This window comes from Pocillopora verrucosa, chromosome 13 (genome assembly GCF_036669915.1).
Source record: "Pocillopora verrucosa isolate sample1 chromosome 13, ASM3666991v2, whole genome shotgun sequence".
Classification (NCBI taxonomy): domain Eukaryota; kingdom Metazoa; phylum Cnidaria; class Anthozoa; order Scleractinia; family Pocilloporidae; genus Pocillopora; species Pocillopora verrucosa.
This window is the reverse complement of record NC_089324.1, coordinates 10,190,888-10,213,299: the sequence shown is the minus strand read 5'-3', so window position 1 is coordinate 10,213,299 and position 22,412 is coordinate 10,190,888. Positions and strand designations below refer to the sequence as shown.

Sequence of the window (22,412 nt, the reverse complement as noted above, 5' to 3'; positions counted from 1 at the left end):
TATTATATACTTATAGTCTTTAGTGGCCCTCCCCTCCTAACAACCCGTGACGGGTTGGCGCCATGATAACCCCACCGAGAATCGAGGAGTAACAGATCGTTCAGGTCTGCTGTGTCATCAAAATCGATCAAGATTTTTAGATCAGAAGACGATAAAGCAGCGTCTTCGAATCATTGTCAGTTCTGATGTCGCATTCCTGGTGCGCAACCTTTTCTATTGTTCTGAGCAAAATAAAATTATTCCCGTCCTTTTTCCTCCATCGGAGAGTATTTTCGTACTTAAGTCACTTTACTGGAATCTCTTCTTTCATATCCGGCAGTTTCTTAGCAACAGCGAGAACATCCTTTCGTAGACGCATAACTAGTTGACACTCGACTCACTGCCTGACTTTGTATTATCTACACAATACAAACCGTACAACTGAGTAACATAGAGTCTCCCTCTTAAAGTTTCATAAACTTAAGCCGCGAGTTCGAGGGGTTCTCTGCCATCGTAAGGTTCATGAGCGTGGGCGCAAAACACAAAACCACTGGAAGATTCTAGTTTTTCTACTATTTTCTTGAAAAGAACTCCCTTCAATGATCCGCTATTGTCGCTGCCACTATATTGTCGCTGCCACTATCTACTAATACAGTACTGATCTTGTGATCATGGTTTAAATCCCAAATAATAGTTGTCGAAAGATCACGGGATCTATTCTTTAAGTACTAAATATCACAACAGAAAGGGAGACGGTAAATCGCTGTTGCCCATGATACATGCCAAATACCACGAAGGGAATACAACTGGGGTATCATAAACCCATGAGCACTTTCCTATTGACACCTATTAGGGATAGGAAATTCGATTGTGCAATTAAAAGCCGTGATTTTCGAGGGAATCGAGATTTAAAGCAACCGGAGAAACTTTCGCCATCACCGATGATAAGCCCGGATGTTAAACGATTATTTCGAACCTTGTACCCAGGGGTTTCTCGGTCAGTTTTCAAGACGGAGGGGGGCCAAAAGAAACCTTCAAAACACACCTCTAAAAAACGACTGCCGATTGGTGCCTTTCTTGCATGACATTTCATTAGTTTAATTCGTTCAAAACGGAGATAACAGCTCTTAAGCGGGCTTACGTTCAGCCAAGGCAGGTCCGTCAGGAAAGCATTAATGTAACAAGCTTCAAATTCAGAGATACTTTTTAAGTTTGGTAATTTATAGCAGTATGTTTTTATGGCTAATACCTGCTGACGTATCACAAATTTGTCCGGTCATAAGATGTAAAATGAAGGATGATATTGAGCCGCCTCCTCCACCACCACCGCTTAGACAAAAGAAGGCCAACTTCGGGGGAGAGGTTCTCATGAAGATACCTCTTTACTTTACAAATGCCTTTTTATCGCGCAAGGTAATTTCTTTTCTTACTTTTTTTTTTATTTTTTTTTTTTTGGGGGGGGGGGGAAGGGGGGCATCCAATTAATTAGCCTTTGCTATTTAGATGACCCCAACTCGCTTACTATCTAGGTTTTTTCACTATTTTCTGTTATTTAGAGGGAGGTTTTAAAATTCTTGTCTGCATATTTCTAATTTGTATTTGGTCTAGACTGAACTGAGTTGAAGTCGCAAGTCTCCCTACTAAAATATGACTGCATACGATTTAATGAAAATGTTTTCGTCATTTAATGGATGTAAAAAAAAAATAGATAATGATTACGTTAATAGAAACGAAATATGACAAAGTACAAAATGGAACTGATCCCTCGAAAAAAACTTATCTTGTCCATTATCAAGAAATTAAAAACAGTTGATAATATCTTGCCACTATTTAAAACTTTGGCGTTTGAAATTATCTAAGCAAGAATGTTTAAATAGAAAAAAGAACCTGACAGGGAGAACGATTAGCTTTTGCTCTATTCTCTCAAAGATTTGTCCTCTTACAAGATCTATATATTCCCCGAGTGTGGTTGTTCCTTTCACGGTGTCCAATGCAATAAAAAGGTTTCGTTACAAAAGTTATTAAGTCTCTGAAAAAATCAAGATCTTAATCGCAGAGACCCGCGAATTTTGGGTAAGGTAACGCGAGAGTTAATTCTTCCCGCCCCAAATAAACCAAAACAACAACAACAAACGAAAAGGTAACAAACATAGAATTTAAATACAACTTGTGCCTTACGCTTTATTTCGTAAATTTGACTCTGAAATGAAGTGGTGGCATTTCTCTTGCTACAAGAAGTTGACCACGCGCCATGAGAACAGAATGGACATAAGAAACACTTCATATCTAATGGATTTAACCAGAATAGCTTACTTCAAACTCAGTCTATCATCAAGGTTCGCTGGCAGCAAAAAGCTCAGATTTAGGCCATATCGTCCTTTCGGTATAATAATCTCAATCACAGAAGAGCGGCAGAGGAGAACCACAAGGAGACCATGATATGGGAAGATGTAAAGTCTGGTGAGACTTGAGTGGTGATAGACGAGGAAATTTTCATCTGTACCGGAATTTTAATGCAAGTCTCGGAATTGAACTTGAAGAGACCCGCAAAAAAGAGGTACGTTGTGTACAAAAAATAACCGAGATATCTGATATGTTTTGGCGGATTCATTTGCAGCATAGATGGCACCAAATGACGCTTGTTGTACCGGACACAATTGGCTGAATGTTCCAAAATCGCCTCAAGCTTTTGTGCGCTTTTATCAGAGCAATCAAAGGACTCCAAGCATGTTTAAGGTGATTATCTTCAAGGATCCCCTCTGTTTTGAGTTTTTCTCATAAATAAGTGGGTTCTAATCGAGGACGGCATTTAACGGAGTAAAATTTGCAATCAGTTCAATTACTTGGTAGTTGAATCAGTTGCTACCGGTTCCTTCAAAGTGGAAGAAAACTACTGGTTTCAAAGAAAGTCGGCAATGACAGGCAGCCCACAGTCTTTCAAAACGTCATAAAGATCTCCCACAGTTATGAGATACTTTTGTGCAGCGAAAATCAAAACTTCCAACACTTGGTTCAACGTGCGCTTGTCCAAAAACCGTATCTCCGCGGGGGTCAGTCCCAGTTTCTCGGCAAATAGCTCCCAATCGTCTCGACCTACAAGAAAAAGCATTGAAATATGTTTAAAACATATTGCCATTTGCCCTTGACCTTTTCCCTTGCAAATTTCTACCGAACACTCGGCTAATGTTTCCGATGCGAGAACATTACTGAACATTTTGTTTTCGTTGGGCACTATTTTTTCCCATAAGGCAGATTAGTCATTAAAAAAAAAGCAACACAAAGGCGAGTACGACTTTTCATTTTTCTATATTCTATTTCTCTCACCCCTTTTTCCTCCCCGTCCTCCCCTGTCCTTTTTATGACTTTTCCTTTTCTTCCTTTTTCAGTTTTTACGAAACCATCTTAATTGTAACTAATGAGAATAAAATCATTTGAGTGAACGATAGGTCCACTAGATCCAATGAAGAGACGTTGATCAAAGGTTCCTCAGTGGGGAGGATATCTTCCATCCAGAGAGGGGGGAAGGGTATGGGAATTATTTCCGAGAATATGAAGACAGTGGTAAGGAGAGTGTAAATGCGTGAGTGAGTGAGCGAGTGAGGTAGATGAGTCAGCAGAGGAGAGAAGGAAACAAAGGAAAGAGGGAAGGAAAAGGAGTTTTATTTAAATGCTTATGATTTGAAACACTCATCCAGCCTTATTATGTAAAAATATCGTAATTATTTGCTACAAAGCCTCACCACTGAGGTCAATTGTCAACTCTTTTAGCTGAGTGTCTGGAATATTTTGGACAGGGAGTGTGTCAGGCAGCATTGGACCTGGAATAAAGAACAGCAGTATTTATGAAAAGTACATTTCAAAGGCAGACCGCTGGCTGGTGGTCTGAAACTAAACTTAGAGGGTCTCAGTGGAGTTAACCGTTGGCCGTGAATCAGCCGTAAGGCGGAGAATTGGCCACTCTTAACCGCCTTACAAGAGATAATAGCCTATTTATTTTATCTTGCCTTTAATAATTAAAAAAGGTTAACCGAAAAATATGTTTATCTTACCGGAGCGAAAAAAAATTAAATGTTAGCCGTAAATTTTTTTCCGAAATTTTAACAGTAAGCCGTAAAGGTCATCACCCCATCGAGATCCTGAACTCACAGATGTGTGTTTAACTTTGCTCAGCAGTTTTGAAAGTTTTGGTTGAAATTTCAAGTGGCGAAGTTATTTCTCTTTATTACAAGCAAAAAAAAAATCAAAACCGTTCTCTGGATATCTTCTATCCAATTTCCGTTTAAAATGGAGAATGAAAGACTTTTTTAAGCTTTTCTTGTGTTTAACTCCGTATGAAACGCGTTTCAGAACCACTCACCGTTCCAACTTGCTTACCTGTTGTCCCTGCTGGCATGATTTCTCTTAAATACTTAACAACATCAGTCCTGCCACGATCTTTAGCGTCCCTCGTGAGACAACGGATCCATTTCTCAGTTTCAGGTTTCGGATCTTCCAGTGAGGCATCATCAAGTTGTAGACTGTGAAGCAATTTATCTATAACCTCTTTTGGGGGGTCCGATGTTAACTGGAGAGATTCGCTAACTTTGTGAGGCAAAACAAGAGATTCGTATCCATTCCCTAAAATATCGAAAAACAACGACAGCGAGAAACAAAATGAGCCTCCAAAAAATCTAACAGTATCCTGTCAAAAAGGTAATGAATATGGGAAAAAAAAAGGGGCTTAAATCAAACAACCAAAATGGTAAAGAAACAAAAGCCGAGTTACCTTGTGAAAAAGGGACTAGCGTCCCATCGCTCTCCTGAAATGCATCTCGCCCTGAATGGGTAGGTTCTAGTTGATTTTCAGCGGATATCTGAATTTGACAATTTCCTGCAGGAGTGTTACAAATGAAGGTGTTATGGTGAGTAACGATTCTGGGCTCTCATTAAGTTAATGAATCACTTTCATGGAAAGTGATAACATGCGATATTTACGCTCGAGTTTGTTTTCACAAAACGAACGAGCAAGGCTTTGCGAGCGAGTGAGTCAGTTTGTTTATTAAATAAAAACCGAGATTTTCTTGAAATTCAAGGTGACTTATTAAATCGCTTTTACAAGTATCCATGTAGTTTTGAAAGCTTCTAAGTAACTTACAAAAAGATGCCTTTCAAGTTAAAATAAAATGCTGAATTGAATTAACTAAGCTTATTGCATGACAATTTTATAACAACGAATTAGTTTTTGGCAAGTATTCATTAGGGAATATACTGAATAAAAAGGAGGAAAGCTGAACAAAAATAAGTATTTAGCTTTTCAACGCAGTTGGTTCTTTCTATGTCAAAGGTGGACTGTCGTCGTCTGAGGAGTCAAAAACGCGTTTTATCCGTTTATGAGTTTGTTGTTTATGTGCTTCTGCTGAAGACGAGGACGAGTTCATTTTTAGGGTGAAAATTGAATGAAATCAGTGGTATGATCTAACAAGTCTCTCCTGATTGGACGAACGCTTTACGTACGTGTAAGAAAGCCATCTCGCTGCTCTGATTGCTTACCAGAATTTTTACGGCGGGTTTTCTTATAAAGAAAACGGTGGGTAAATCTCAAGTATGTATATAATAAAACACCTTTGAGTGCGCTGAGGATGAAACAATTTTACAACCAAAAAAAGATCAATAGAGACTAACTTTGTGCAAAAGGAACCAGTTTTCCGCCGCTTTCAGCACCTATTTGTGGTGGTAGCTGAACGGATGTTACAGATTTGCAAGGTATCACTGGTGTCTCCTCGTTTCCACCTAAGATAAAATTACAAACAACAAATTTTGAGTGATGAAAGGGTTCAACACCGCGGAAAGGAAATAAAAGGAAAGGAAGATAAGTCGAAGATCGTGCTTATCTAGGCAATGTTCAATGTATTGTGAGAGATACGGTGTGCTAAGGGTCCACACTCTGTAATCTGGATCGAGTGGTCCGGGCTCGAGCCCTGCCCGGCTTGTTATGCTGAGAAGGACAATTTCTCCCCATCGGACTCCCTCGCCTAAGTACTTATTGGTACCAGCGAAATGCCGGGGGGAGGGATACCCGTAATGAATCAGCAGCCCATCTAAGATAAGTATGAACAGTATTTGTCCTAGAAGTGCTCTACAGTGACGAACACTGGCAATTATGAACCACTGAGGCGGAATGGACTGACAACAATTATCTGTTGTGCACGCTGACGCATATTCTCTCGAGAAATTAACCCTATCAGTTCTATTATAATCCTTAGTATCCCTCGTATGACAACGGAAACATTTTCTATCGTCAGGAGCTGGAGCTTTCAGCGATGAAAGATCTTTTGCAGGGACTGATTCGGACTTGAGAGACTGGTAAACAACGTAAGGTAGCGCTAGAGATTTGTCTCCATACCCTAAAATGCGCATATGTGCTTCTGATTACTCATTTTTATGCACGGAAAAACATGTCTATAATTATTTCGATGGCAAAAGTCCAGTAAGAATACCCTTAGCGATAGGCAATAACGACAGGCAAGAAAGAGCATATTCTTCATAAAAAACTAGGAAAAAAAACCATATCATAATAGGCAATTTACGGAAATTTGATTGGACGATATAAATTGTTCATGGTATGCTTAAAATACGAAACTACAGAATAACTGTGGAAAGACACATCTCTCATCGTTGAAACAAATCGACTAACACGAAGTGTGTAATTGAGAGGTAAAAGTGGTGGCTAACCTTTCCCAAATTGAGGCCCCCCTCCACGTTGATGAGTCGCCATCTGCTGTTGATGAAAATAAAAAGAAAGTGGCCAATATGGGCTCTTATGGGTGAATTAAGCCGTCTTCATTCGTTCCCACTCATTTCGCCGAAATGAGTTGGAACGAATAAAAACTAATAATTGCCCAGTCAGTCAGTGGTGTATCCAAGGGGAGCGTGATACTCCGCAAAAAGGCCAGTCTTAATGTGACCTGACATCAAATGACCTTCAAAAAAGACTCTGGAAATTCTCCTCGGCATAAAGGCAAAAAGGGCTTCGAGAAACACTTTCAATTATTCAAAACATTTTATGCAAGTCTACTATACGTTGCGTTCACACGTATTACCATACACGATCAGCTCTTTCTTTGCTCTTGTTTGGAATTGCCGAGAATTTGACAACGAATGACAGTAACAATCTCGCTGCCCAAACGTACTTGCTAATCGAGTATGTTACTAATTCATGCCAGGAGAAAAACATTTTCTTACCTTTTCCTTAACAGAGGAAATCCAAGGAGCAAACTGTTCGGCATGAACCCTGTTATCCAAAGCGGTTACAGAGTTGGTACACACGACCTGCTTTTTATTGAGTAAATCTGACTCTAAAATGAAATGAAGGCATTCCTCTTGCTTACAACTTTCCTCGTGGTGTTGTGGGCAGAAGCTTGCCACGCGTCCATAAGAACAAACAGGACAAAGGTAACTCACTTCGCATCTAATGTTCTTCACCCAGAAGAATTTTTTCCACACCCGATCAATGATCAAGGTTAGCTGGTTACGAAAAGCTCGAATTGATTCCACACCCACCACATCAATAGCACTTTTTACACTGAGGACAACGACCTCAATTGTGGAAGAGTGGCAGAGGAGAACCAGGGAGAGACCTTGATTTGGAAAGATGTTGAATCTGGCAAAATTGATATAAGTTTTGGGCAGATCTACGCCGGGAAATTCCTTTCTACACCACTGAAAAAATTCCAGCACAAATCGGGGAAATAGGCCAGGCGGGACCCGACCTGTATCAAATTTGAGAAAAAGAGAGGGGAGTTGGGCAGAGTTTACTAGATCACTTATCTGCTTTGGTGGAAGCGTTCGCAACATAGATGGCACCAAGTAATGTTTGTTGCACAAGTCATCTGATGATGGCCAAGAACACATCAAGCTGAATTTTTCCATAATCGCAATAAGACTTTCGTGGGTTTTTTTCTGAGGAACCAAAGAGTTCCAAACATGTTTGAGGAGGTTTTCTTCCAAGATTCCTTTTTTCTCGAGTTTTTCCCAAAGAGGAGCAAAGTCTCTCTCTTCGTGGTGGGCCCTGACAGTTATTACATTCTTGAACACGTCAATCAACCACTGAATATCCAAAGTAACTAACTCACTCAATTCTGGAGAGTCGTCAAAGTGAATCAAAACTCGCAGGTCGTGCAAAAAGGTAAGCACCGTCTGTACCTCGTTGTCGTTAATGTTGCAACACTTGGAAGCGATTTTTTTCGCAGTCGAGAGAGAGATGAACTTCTGATCCTTTTCCATAAGGACGCGAAGGACATTTTCGTATTTCAACCACTTGATCGGAATAGCTTCGGTTACGTGTGGTAACTCTTTAGAAACGACATGTACAGCCTCTCGTAAGCGCACAATTTCTTTACATACGGATTCAGTGCCTGACTTAGTGTTATCAACACAAAATACGTCAAACAAGTGGGCACCATATGGCTTCTTCTTTAAGTCGCCAAATATTTCACTGGCTAGTTTAAATGGATTATGATCGCAATAGGGCTGATCAGCATGTGTGCACACCAGGAAAACGGCGGGGAATTTCCTCAATGGCACCAACTTTTCGGGTTCCACTTGTTGGCAATCACTCACTAAGGAAGCCAAAGAACTCATCCAAAAGTCTAAATAATCAAAGTTCGTTTTTAGATTATATTTATCTTCAATATCGCTATAAACTCCCTGCTTCACCAATGGTTTGGCTTTGTCGCTTGGATTTCTACTCAAGTCATAAACCAAGAAGTAGATTGCTCTTCTCGTGAGAAAGATGGGGTGCGTCACGTAATACACTGACTGTCCAGCAAAGTCCCACAGTATAGAATAGATGTCTTCTTTATCATCTTCCCAGTTCTCTCGAAGGAACTGGGGAAGTAGCTTTACAACATCGTCGAAATCCGGCAATTTTTCCAGCGTTTTGATAAGCAAATCTTCTTCTGGTTCTAATTCTTTAGGGTCTCGTACTTCTCTCGTTGATAAATTAGGTTCATCGTTGGTGGTACTGGTTGATGCTGGATTTATGGATGATTCTAAAAGGTTCGCGTCACTTAAAGTCTCATAGGGTTCCCCTTCCTTTGCGTCGTCAATTTCTTCAAAATCATAGCCAGCTGACTCGGTTGAGCTTGTTTGTTTTACTTCAGCAATTTTTTCATGCATTGTCAATTTTTCTGCAATCCACCGTGCTGCACTATGCTCAAATGAAGTAACTGTGGTATCAATGTTGGCCTCCTCATCTATTTCTCCTGTCTTCCATATTTCGGTGGTTACTTTAAAAAGATAGTCATCGACCTCAATTCCCAGGGTGCTATCTTCATCAGGGTTGAAGCAAATCCCTTTCAATGACTTCTTCACGCTGGTTTTACCAGCCCGATCTTGTCCAACTATCATTAGAGGCACTCTCTTGACACAAGCTTGACCTTCGGCCAGTGCATTGTTGTAGGCTTCCAAAGCTAAAGGACCACGAGCACGAATCTCTGGAGGAACTGTAAATATGGCAGTCGAGAAACGCACATTAATAAATCTCAACTATCAAGACCGAAATTAAAGTGAATTAAACCAACAAGAAATAGATAACATGCAAACAAACAAAACCAAATAATCAACCAATCCATCGAGTTCTATTTTTAATGCAAACAGGGTATATTTCCTCTAATACATTGGATCGATTAGGTAATGGGGAGAAGTATAAATTGACGACTTTGTTAAGAGGCATGTAGACGCGTTCCCGGCGCATTATTACTTGAATTGGCAATATGTATAGAAAACGTATCCATTTTTAAAGTAGTCTTCATCATAACTCTTAACTTCTAATAATTGGCCACGTTAAATTTATCCGACGTTAGAAGAAGAAAATGCAGTGGGGATAACAACTCATGCCGATTTATTACAAGTACATGAAAGAAAGATTTGTTTCCTCACCTGTTCTCGTGGATCCATTTCCTTTCATTTCCCGTACAACAAAGTCTTGAATTTCCTTTACAAATTGAATAAATTCGGGCAGTTTCTGAACTATGGTTTCCGGTTGCCAATCTGTGCTACTTAGAAGTTTGTCGCACTCTTCGCTATGTAAGTGGAGGTCAGTCTGTCCATTTCCACAAGAAAAAGAGAGAATTAGAAAGACTGGAAATTGAGTTGTTTTGCTCAACATACCGATCATTTTTTATACAACTATGCCATTTGCAACCGTTAAACATTCATTATTACCGATTCTCTGCTTGTTTCATTTCCTGAGAAGTCAATGGACCACGAATCCTCCTGAGAAAGTATGGCAAAGAATCCTGCCCGCGTGCTGTACATTTTTCTCTTGCAACATCGCTTATGGAGTAAGTGGAATCCTTCGGGGAAATCGTGATCTGGAAGAAGTAATCCGAAGGCATCCTTATCTGTCAAAGTTAATCGAGAAAGGTATGCAGACAAAGCACGTCTCACTTCGATTTCGGGTACGTCTCCTCTGATAGCAGTACGATCTGTAGCGAGACAAATTTTACATAAAATTGTTAACCGGAATCAATAAAATTGACCTAGTTTAGTGAAATATTTATATTGAACCGATGCATTTTTAAATCCCATAAACTGTGCTGCAAGCACTTCATGATTTAGCAAAGCTCTTACTTGGACTTGGGTATACATAGGGGTAAAGGGACCCTTCAGGCAGGATAGGCGGAAACTTTACTTTCCAACCAAAAGGGGAATTTGCAAAAGCTGATTGAACAGAAAGTATAAAGATGACATTCTTGCTCTTCATGTTTTACTGAAAATTTAGTTGTGGATAGGTGAGAGGGAGAGGAGAGAAGGAGGGTGGGAGTAGGTGAAGATTGAAAAGTGAAACAAGGAGACGTGCGTTTTATAAAGACAAAGACCAAACAAAAATTGTTAGACTTGCCTCTTCGCTCACGCATGGTGAACCTGCAGTCTAGCTCGCAGCCAGGGAAAAGAATGTCGGTCTGTAAATATTTTCGAGATTTAAGTACCAGCCATCCACGACAGCGTGATTGCGTCGTTTCATCTTCAAACTGAATCTCTTCCAATACATTCTTTACGTCACTAAAAGGGATTGGTATATCATCCAGCTTTTTCTTTACGCTACTTTTTGCCACCCACACCTGTTTTATAAGAAAGAAAAACACAGCACGTGAAGCATGAGCCACTGCCTGGCTAGTAGTCATATGGGTTCACTTTTTGGCAAACGATGCACTTTAGGAGAGTTTATGTACGTCGACAAAACGGAGCGAAACTTCATCAAAGGGGAATTTCTTTTTTGATATACCCATGTGCCACGGAGGGGAAAAGAAAGGAATTAAACGCAGACAATATTCGAAGTGAAAAAGAAACAGACGAGCGTAACACACTCGTCGGTTGTAAAACGTAAATAGGAAGAAATTGTTCGCACTCACCTTACATCTAAGTTGATAAAAACAATGCGTCAAATATGTTAGGTCATATCTGGAGATGTATTCATTATCTTCAGTGATCTCTTTGAATCCAGTTCTTTTAAAGATGTCCTCAGGAATATCATCTCGCTCTCTAAAAGAGACTTTCCAAAATATTTTTTCTCCAGTATCAGGCCTTTGAAAACGTTCTGTTATCTCTTCGATGTCCCACGTTTTTTGGATAACATCCTCTGAAGACAAAAACAAACAAGCCCCACAATTAGTAGTAGTAAATAGTAGTAGCCCATCAAGCCGAAAAAATTTGGATGTACGACCGTACGACCGTACAAGGTGCTACTTTAACATGCGTGGTCAGACGTGCGGGAAAAAAAAATGCGAGCTCCGATTTTAGGCTTGGCTAAATCTATATATTAAATATGCTGAAATATTGCTAAGATGCGGGGCTAAGTACAAGAAGGAAAAAGACGCGATGAAACACCTTGGAGAGGACAAAGGAGAAAGGTACACAGGAAAAAGAATTTGAAAAGAGCATGAAACTTTTCAACGAATAGGACACTTAATTCAATTATTATTCATCGATGCAAAATATTCCAACCACATTGGATATTACCTTCATCAGGTACTCTAATAATAGAAGTTCCCAAGTGACACCACATATCGGCCTTCGGACTCTCATCTGTCTCTCTGTTCTCTTTAATCTTGCGTAAGGACATCAAAACTTCGTCTTTAAGATTGGATTGGTACACGGGGTCATTCCGGTCATGGTACGAATTCTGTCCAGATACTCATATAAGTATTGTATTAAGATTGCAGCCATAAGAATTCTAGTTCTCGAGTCAAAAATGTAGTGACAACTAAAAGCAGATGGGCTTATAATGAAACATGAAAATGTGTAGAAAGATGTTTAAATTTTGTCAAAAGCGACGGATAAATAGATAGATAATCTAATCGCTCTGACGAAGGGCTAACGCTCGAAACGTCAGCTTTTTTACCCTTTACGGTGGCTAATTTACGTTTTCAACCCAGTTGTTAACACTAAATTACCAGTTGTCAAATGTGTTCATTTATGGTTTAATAATACAATTTGACAAACAAGGCTCATCACTGTGGAAATGCAACTTGAAACCTAGCTAAATTTGAAGGATTTGTCGCAGGCCGATGTCTTTGATATCGCTGTCTTTGTGACTATTTTTAAACGCATCATCACGACGCAACACAATGCATTCAAAACTCTTGTTCATCACCATGATGAAGAAGAATGTGTTGACTCGTTGACTTGTGTATATTACCATAGCAAAATGAAACCAAGGAGAATACCTCTCTTTCACAGTGTTCAGCTGGTTTTAGTCGATATTGCGTTTGAAGCCCTGGTAGCGGCATGCGATCCTCTACTTGCATCTCCTCAAGCTTAAGTTTACAGTTCTCAGGAAGATGACAGCCATCGACGTAAGAACAAACTTTGTAAAATTCTTTTTCAAAATCCGTCAGTCTTGCTACAGCCTGAAAGTTTTAAAGGCAACGTAATCAAGAAAGAAAGATGGTTTTATCGTACACAACACATCACCAATTACTGGTTTACGCCACGCAAGTCTAGAATTCAGGTCGCAGTGGTTCTGTGGCAATTCAAAACGAACAAATCTCAGTGAATTGCATCAGAGGCTATTAGAGACTCTACCAAGTTAGTAAGCTACAATTATCAGATGGATGGCGATGGGGCAGGTCGACTAAACTAACCAAATATCGATGATACCACAGACGAGTTTGAAAGATATCTCGTTAATAGTAACGTGTTGATTATCTATCAAGAAAGCCAGACTGCATCTTCGCAATCTCCAGTCTTCCTGTCGGCTGAGTGTGGGTAGCTACTATCAAAAAATGTATCATCAGTATCTACACAACTTATATTCGTGTTATTTTAACAAATCTGCTGTACCTAATCTGAGAAAAATCAATAGTGCCACGCTTTCGTTCTGTTTAAATCTTATGCCAGCTAAATCTGAATTTCAGTGATCAAAAAAAGGGATAGTCTAGATCAAGTATGGGTATTCTTTATACGCACAGAAAATATCGCCAACAGTTAGAAAGCGATCTCGCTCCGTGTTTAAGAGTCAATTTGTAAATTTAAACATACCACAATTGTTCCAATGTTCCTTTTCGCATGTCGCCGTTGCTGTTGTGTTCCACGGACTATATATACTTCTCCATCCTTCACGAAAAGTTTTACCCCCGTTTGGTTCTCTATCTCGCGTAAAGTAGCTCTTTGTTTTCCAATCACTCTGCCTTTGTATCTGTCTGGAATTTCTACCAGTTCTTCCCATTTATTTTCCAACTCCTCCTATTAAAAGGAGCCGATGGTCAATTCAGTCCCTATGCTATACATCAAAGAGTTTTGAGTAAGCAATTCTATTGTTGGCATCATTTGCTTTTTAATATTTGATGGGAGCACGTCTCTCTCCGAACACTGAGGGTGAACATGAGGGTGTTAAGACTTGCTTTGCTTTGGTTAGTATCCTTTAAAACCCTGAAAGTTCGTCATCTCCCGCAATATAATATAACGTTAATCTTAAAATTACCAAATTTGAAACTAACCAATTTTTCTGAAATAAACTGCTTTGCCATTTCTATTTCCTGCGGGCGTCCACTGACTATAAACCCTGCATGGTGTCTACTCCCAGGTTCAATGGTGGCTCCAGATATCGCCATCATTTCATTTATCACACTATGACGCCTACCGATGACATGGGCTTTCAAATCTATTGGAACTGGTACAAATTCCCATTCCATTGCCCCAGTGTTTACCTCCTCAGTATGAGCTAGATACGAATGAGAAGAAAAAAGTAACTGTAATAAAATAATATCGTCACCTTCTCTTATTAAGATCAATACATTTTGTTGCGTAGTATTGATGGCTTTCCACCTGGTCATCATCTTTTTTTTACTACATATTAAAACACTAAATAGCACCATACCATTACAATGCGACACAAAAACAACTAATAAAAAAAAATAATAAAAAAATTAAACTGAGAACTTACACAACTTAGTACTTCATTCTCATGTTCACTGTTAATTTCATCTATCTTATAATATGAAAGAGACGTTTTTGTTAATGCGAGACGCGTTAAGGTGACCCTGATTTGAATGACGTCAAATTGCACAAAAATGCATTGGCTGGACTCATAGCGGAGCTCCCAGCATAGTAGTAACCCACCAAACCCAGAAAATTTAGTTTGGTGTTCGACCCAATCTCGAGCCCAAGGTCATTTTGGCTCCTTGTCAGCGGTATGGTCGCCAAATAATGACTTACAGCTGGTTTATGTAAGCATTATTTTTTCACAATTACAATACACGTATGTCATTCAAAATTCCAAGTCAATATTTTTTTGTCTAACCTACTATGCAGAAACATTCAACAGAGTTTGATTCATTCAAAATGAAAATATTTACCAATACATGGAGAGCTACATTCTGTTTTATATTTAGCTGAAAGAACATGCAAATACTGAGTTAAAAAAAGATGAAGTATATATGCTATTTGTTGGATTGCAGACAAGCCTTTCAGGTGCAAAAGCAAAACTAACTAGGTTGCCACCTACTTGTATTGTCAAAGCTTGTGCCCAAAATCAGTTTCTAGAGGATACTGATGAACAGTGCAGAGGCCTATGTGTACAGGAACTTAAAAAACGACCAACCCCTAGCTTGATTTATCAAACTGAATCGTGTAAAAGAAAGAAGCTAGATCAAACTCAAAGCTTGTGATGTTTTCAAGGTTCAAATAATATTATTGCTTCTCTTTTTCTCCTGATCTTTAGGAGGAATGTGGGTATCTGATTCATATGCATGTGTTTTCAGTAAACTCACGGTCAAGTAATAGTCTAAAATGTTGTGAAATATAACACATCAAGTAAAAATTTTTATTTCTGCTTTTTCCAAGTTATTTTGGAAAAAAAACATAGTACAATGGTTGTTAAATGATTTTACTCTCACTTGAAATAATAACAAAATACATCAAAGGGTCAAAAGATAATTTGTCAAACAGGAAAAAATATCAAAGCAGTATCGAAAGAAACTTGCTTGGCATATTGTCATTAAGTACCGGAAGATCAAGGAAAAGTTGGGAAGTTGTCGTTTATTAGGGACGACAAAGTGGGTGTTATAATAGGAGTTTCAAATCATTGCTGTTTCATTACTGACCAAAACATCTTTTTTTTGTAGTCATCCCGGCTCAACTGCATTCACCTGTATAATCATCAACTTTTGCATCAGGATTAGAAGCAGGAGGACTTCTCTGGAATCTAAACCAATCGCTTCTAGAGTTTGCCGTTTTTCCCTTTTCATTTCCTCAAGCCCAATTCCCTTAAAGAAGATGAAACTGCTCTCTCAAAGTCCATCTCTACTAACAACTAGATTGCAATCGATTCACCCCGCGCGGGAACCTGAAAACAGCGTGAAAGCTGCGTTTTTTTGCGTTCTTCTCTTCTCCCGCTGGCGTAGCGGACTGTGTGCTTTATTGTCTCGGGTTTTATACATGTCGGTAAGCACTTGGCTAGCATAACTAATCGTTGCTTACAGTTTTCGAATTCAAGAGCAGTTTTTAGAATTCATAAGTCCGTAACTTTGCAGAATATCTTCTGTTGAATTCTTTGAGTAACACCCTCGGAATTTCATAAGTGATTATTAAGGATATATTCGTATCGGCACCATCATTATAGCTCAGTTTACAATTCGAATTTACAATTTAAAATTTAGGAAACTATAGTTTATTTATTGTTGACTCTTGATTGTTTGGCATAACTTGTTGATCATATGATTATTTTGTAGCCCTTGACGCCACTTATGACTCTGGAGTTACTGAACTTGATATATTTGATATCCTTCAATGGGTAAGGATTGAATAGAATCGCTTACACGGTCGTAAATTGCACCCAGTTTACATATGTATATAATTGCATATATAATTCCTCTTATAGCCTTATTCAAAAGCATAGACATGTGGGTGATATGCTTCCGCTTTATTTAATTGAGATGTTTCATTTTATGTTACATATATCCTTTGATCTCCTCCCTAACCTGCTAGCAAATTAGTTAAATTTTGTTATAATTTATGTGTGAGAAGATAGAAGTGAAGTTTTGCAGAGTTCACTTTCCAGATTGAATTCAGGTGAGCAGTGTAGGCGCAAGAATGTATTTTTTGTTTCATAGTTTCGTGTCAGGTGTTCAGTTTTTCGTCTTCAGTTTTGTACTTGTTATATTTATTTGCATATCGTACATATTCTGTTCGCGTGTAATTTATTTCGTTAGTTGTCTTTCCTAGTTTGCGGAACATATCGTCTAGTTGCTTCGGGTTTCATCTTTGTAAGTTATTTTATGCTCATTCGTGTGTTTGTAATTTTGTTATTTCCAGTTACCGTGTTCAGCAATGTGTTATGACAGCGTGTTCTACAGTTGGATTTTCTTAATTTGTTTAGTTGGATACGAGTTATTGGCGTTTGCGGCTATAAGCAGGTGTCAGTAAACTATTTCATTTCACGTGCTTTTCCAGAAACTGTAATTTAATTGCCCTGGTTTTTATTACAAAGCCTCTTTTATATCTCTGTGTATGCCAGCCAATAATAAACATCTCGGTGAATAGATATGCCATATTTTAGTAGTTTTTTTAATTTCATCTTTAAGTTTTTGGAATTTACTCTTTGCAAATTCCTAAATGGCATTGCTTTTTCATCCTTGTAAAGAGATCTTACACATTTCTTTATTTAAAGTATGAATTATGAAGTCAACCTAATTTCAATGAGTTTCAAACTTAACTCTATACAAGAACACTTTACTAGAACATAATGTTACATTTATTAGGTTTCTCTTGTATGCAAGTAATAATGACAAATGCACGAACAGATGCCCATGTGCATACCAACTCCATGAGGTAACAAAACGTCATCATATAACACTGTCTTTCTCATATATATGCCAAATGATGTCTTAAATTGTATAAATGGGGATTTATTTATATTTTAATGATAACAATATACTTATGCTTTCAAATGTAAAAGAATATAGTGAAAATATAATAATATGTAAAATTACAAAGGTTGTAGCAGGCAAGTAAGTAACCTGACTTCCTTTGGTTACTGAGAATTGTATGATTATATAACTTTGCTGTAGTTACCATGTTGTAGCATGTAATGTTATTTAGATTGCATTAAATACTATTACTCAAGCTTTCAATAGTGTATGGTGGTCTTAAAAATGCTCATACCCAAACTAAACATGGATATAAGGAATTAGTCACAAGATATGTGAGTTTTAAAGGGTGAGAATCTAGAAAAGTAAGGATCCTCCTTTAATTTGAAACTTTGGACTAAAATTAACCTGCCTCCACCTCTTTTCTGTTTTGGGGCACATAGATGATTACCTCATTTGCATTTTGACACATGGAAGCCCAATTCCACACAATTTCTGACTTTTTTGTTCCCAGAAAACAACTAAGACAAATAAGAATTGTTCAAAAATCGTAGCAGACCCCTTCTAGTTGCTTCTATTTTTATAATTTAATGCTAAAAAATATGCATCATAGGGACTTTACATTAATTGACATCCACGTACTGTAATGTGTAAGGTGAGAATATAAGTGCCTCAGCCTTATAGGTTAAAAACTCAAAATAATAGAATTGTGCATACCATATCCTACTTTATATCCTCCTCTGGATATTTGCACAAATAACCTAATTATTGTCAGTTTCATTCACTCTCACTGTCCACTTTGCTTTTGGAAAGGTGGTAACCTCCATAGACCCAGGGCTATGGTATATTACCAATTTTTGCTCGTTATTTTCTTGTAAATGAAAGTCACTTTTTAGGTTATGGGTATTAACTTGGTTTAATTTGTACATGAAGGTAATCAATCTAAGAAGGCTGACATTTAAAAATTATATTTGTAAAAATGTCTTACTGATGCCTTTGCAAGAAAGTTTGACTCAATTTTACCTGACTAACCTAAACTGAATGAAGAGAAACTCGAAATTTATTTATTCTCCTTTTGAGGTGTGAATCAAGTTAACAACAGGTCTCTTTAATTTTTTCATAATTACTTGAAATCTTGCAGATCTATGGCAAATTAATTTTTCGTCTGACCCTATTATATTAACATTTTATTATGTGTAGGGATTGGTATTTGCTATAAATGTATAGTCAATTAAACTTTTTTGCACAGCCTATACATCAAATTTATGTTAATATTGTATACTTCTTGAAACTAGTTTATCAAAATAAGAATGAGTTACTTAGCACAAGTATGGCTTTTCACAGTGATAGTTTCAAGGCATAAAAAAGCCTGCTTTAATCCTCAGTACCTTGCCCTGGCAGCCTAATCTCATTAAAAAGTCAGCAACAGTAGGTGTCGTTTACAAGATCCCATGCGAATGCGGCAAAGTGTTCATCAACAGACAAATAAGCAACTATAAAATAAGAAAATCAGTGAAACTGGGAGATCAATGTGAAAAAGGATAAAAAAACATGACAGGGACATACGATTGCTCGCCAGTTCCGGAGCACGCTAACGAAACGGGGCATATTCCTATTTGGATCAAGATTAAGTTTATTGATCGTGACCCCCACTGGTACACACGTAAGGTCAAAGAGGCTATCCATATAAGACTTCATCCCAACAACATCAATAGGAATAGCAGAATTGACTCTCCAGAAGCTTGGATACCCACGATCAAACAACACAACAGCCGATTTATGAAGACCTATGAGGGAACACCATTTAATAACCGGAATAATAATGAGGAAATGCACCAATAACAGCATACCAACGTGCTACAAATGGGGAAACGTAAACAATCGACCTTATCGCCTGATGAGGACTAGCAGTATTGCAGTCGAAACGTCGTGATCTACTTCAAGAAAGTGACACTATCATAAGACAAATGAACAAAGTTCATTTCATAAAATATTTAGTACTAACAAAAAAGGAAGACAGACCTGTGCATTCAATGCACAACCTGAGTTGTTGTATGAGTTGGCCAACGTTAACAAATACCCAAGCTTTATAAAAATTTGATGTTTACATTTTGTCTTAGTGAACCGTGGAAAGTCTTGGTAGATGGTCAAATGAACTCCCTTTTTCGATTTTTCAGATCAAGAAAAATTTGTTGTTGTATTTCATGTTAACATGCTGACACAATTCCATCTTCCAAGAAATTCATTTATTTGCCAACAAGAGAGAATATCATCTAAAACTTTTCAACCTCTTTAATGTGGCCCATAACAACATCACCTCAACTTAAAAACTAAAGTGAATTTATTTCTGCAATGTACGAATGGAATCCAGTTATTTTTTCTGGGTTCTACAAATATTTCCACTGCCGGATCCTAAGTCTGTCTTCATCTTCAAGTTTTAATAATGGTATTCTTGTTCCAGTTTGTCCTCGTTTAAATCTTCGCAGCGCATGAAACAGATGCTGGGCAAATTTTATATTTCAGTAGCTAGAGTTGCAAAGATCATGGACAGTCGGTTTAAAGACGCTGACACTATATGTAGTTACAGCAGAAGTTACCGAATTAAATAAAAGAAAAATCCTTAAAAAAGCCGTGTGTTTGCCAGAGGACAATCATGAAACAAGAATAGTCGAAAGAGAAGTTAAAAAAATTACAGGTTTAAACACGAAATTGAAAATTACTTTTCTTCGAATTTTTTTACGCTCAGCGAAAAATCGGTGGAGTAAGTAGCCATACCTGGCGACTTCAAGAGAAGATGTAATAGAGAAGCCCATACGATTCTGGCGTGCTGTTTCACTAACTCACTGGTCTCACGGGTGTGTACCCGTCATTTCTTTCAATTTTGGCTCATTTTCCCAAACCTAAACTATCCGTCACGCTCGATAGAATGTCATTTCTTCGTTTCCACATGTCATTTCTTCGTTTCCACACCCGGTCAATCCCCCCCTCCCCGCCACACTGGTCCTAGGTCCCCTTAAATAATCTCTTCGACAGCCAATGCAGAAAAAGTGAAGAGCTGGAAAATAAGTCAAATAACGCTCCGCTCTTAGGCTTGGCTAAATCTATCTATAATTTATTAAACGTTGACCAAAACAATAAGCAGTGTTACAAGAGCCTTGTCAGTGAATTATCGGTCTAAAGCCAAATATCTACAAAATAGAGCTACGCTGAAAATCCTTACAAACTGAGCTGAGTGTCCGGACTATGCCTTTTGAATATATTCATCAAACCTTTCTGAATATTTGTTTATTTTGAATAAATTCTAAAAAAGGATGTATTGATGTTGAGGTCACAAATTATATGTGATAAATTGTCAGCCATTGTTTCGCGGATATTTACTCTAAATAATTTTTACCACAAGGCGGTGAGTTTGCATTTAATTTAATGCGAAGGACTCGTGATATGTTAAAACTAAGTGATCGAAATCATCTTTCAAACAAGCTTGAGGAGATGGGAACCGCGACAATAAAGTATTATTGATGCAATAGCAGCTTTAGATTCATCACTGTAATGAGCAGTGCCAAACACTAAACAACACTTCAATCATTATCAATGATTAACAAAGACGTACCTGAGAGTTTTCTCTTGCCGTAGAAGCGTTATTCCGTCCAGACGTAGGAAAGTTAATCTGACTTATTGTCGAGCTGACTGAAATTGTATCAACTTCCCGGTCTCTGATCGTCCAAAGCAACCATTTTTTTCCCTAAAATGACCCCAAATGAATCTCATGCTTTTAACATAACATGCGATGTGTTTGGCTGTACAGCAAATGACCAATTGCGCGTTGAAATCTTAAAATCTATCAAGTGATGTCGACGCAAAACACTTCCGGGATATCCAACTAAACTTTATTTCTGTTGCATACTCCAACCACAGTGCATGCTAGGAAATAATTCAAGGCTAAGCCAATCAGTTGATGATACCCCCACATATTTATAATGGCCTAATTATTACGTTATGAAGAAAACAAACGAGTGTATCATGCCTAATGTAACAAGTATTCGGCAAGAACGCGACGAACTCTCGCGCGATAGAGCTCATAAACTGGATCACTAACACCTAATAGATCGAGTGCCTTTACGCATGCTATGTTGTTGTTGTTAACAACAGTCCGTTGGCTGCTTCACACGAGCTTGTTGACTTAGCCTAGCCGAGTCACGCGATTGCATCAAGCTATTTTAAGGGCCTAGCGACAAACTACTTTACGTACAACAGCATCTTACTCAGGCTCACAGCATTGATTAAGGTAAACCCAAGAGCAAGTCTTATCACAGTCCAGTTTCCTTATACATTCGAAGGGAAAGAGAGAACTGCTACTACGTACTCTGTGGCAATTATCATTGTTTGATCGAACTGAGTTATTAAGATGTGATCAGCTGGCACACTTGCGTCTGTCATTCAAAGCTATCAAGGCAATCATAGATTTTGCAATATCTTATTTTCAAATGAGATTTACCCCTTTGTGGAGGGTTTTCCAATACACACAAATAGATTCCATCAAAAAATATAGGTTTTCCATCGGAAAACCGGAAGTCTACCGGTTAAAATTGAAATATACTACCGGAAGCGGTAATGATCAAATATACCGGAGGTCAATGAATTAATGATATGGTTTCTTCCAAAGGTGTTCGATGGATTACGATGGACACGAATAGAACAAGTCTTTTCCATCGGAATAGTCGATTTTCCTATGGTGAGATACTTAAAAAAAATTAGCGTTTAGTTGTAGTAATATGCATGTATAACTTAGCAAAAAAAGCTCTAGATGCACATGAAAAATGTTGTAGCGTTGCCATCTGCGACCGGTTTTGTGATTGCGTGACTCCGAATACAAAGAGATTGCAAATAAATTTTATCCACATTCTCTATGAATATAGTTTTATTCCTAGACATGTTTGCAGCGAAATCTTTTTAGATCCCTATTCGTTCCGTTAAGCAGCGATATTTTTAAAAAATCACAATTCAAACGATCTGAGTACCCTGTGAGAGTAGATGAGATCTCTGAACAGTTCAAAGGAAGGACATCAAGGACAGCAACTATTTCAA

General features: G+C 38.2%; 1 protein-coding gene across 2 annotated transcripts; it reads right to left on the bottom strand.

Annotated features, from left to right (window-relative positions):
• Window positions 1–1,682: 1,682 nt before the first annotated feature.
• LOC131788617 (uncharacterized) lies at window positions 1,683–21,202 on the bottom strand. 2 transcript variants are annotated; one of them, XM_066159907.1, is made up of 16 exons: window positions 20,938–21,202; window positions 13,959–14,182; window positions 13,501–13,704; window positions 12,687–12,869; window positions 11,980–12,142; window positions 11,373–11,599; window positions 10,862–11,081; window positions 10,183–10,445; window positions 9,898–10,060; window positions 7,201–9,461; window positions 6,691–6,736; window positions 5,641–5,748; window positions 4,745–4,849; window positions 4,354–4,596; window positions 3,720–3,797; window positions 1,683–3,072 (listed from the first exon to the last, which is right to left on the bottom strand). In XM_066159907.1, the coding sequence occupies exons 2-16, from the start codon at window positions 14,151–14,153 to the stop codon at window positions 2,879–2,881; spliced, it is 4,653 nt and encodes a 1,550-aa protein (XP_066016004.1). In that variant the 5' UTR covers window positions 14,154–14,182; window positions 20,938–21,202; the 3' UTR covers window positions 1,683–2,878. The 2 variants fall into 2 exon arrangements, with proteins under 2 accessions (XP_066016004.1, XP_066016005.1); XM_066159908.1 differs by having other exon boundaries at window positions 6,691–6,733.
• Between the last annotated feature and the right edge of the window lie 1,210 nt (window positions 21,203–22,412).

Excerpts from the sequence above, each read along its gene's own strand:
- LOC131788617 (XM_066159907.1), bottom strand. The coding sequence starts at position 14,153 with ATGGAATGGGAATTTGTACCAGTTCCAATAGATTTGAAAGCCCATGTC. Across the intron at positions 11,600-11,979 it reads TATTAGAGTACCTGATGAAG|AGGATGTTATCCAAAAAACG; the intron begins GTAATATCCAAT and ends TTTTGTCTTCAG. Across the intron at positions 5,749-6,690 it reads GGGGCCTCAATTTGGGAAAG|GTGGAAACGAGGAGACACCA; the intron begins GTTAGCCACCAC and ends ATTTTATCTTAG.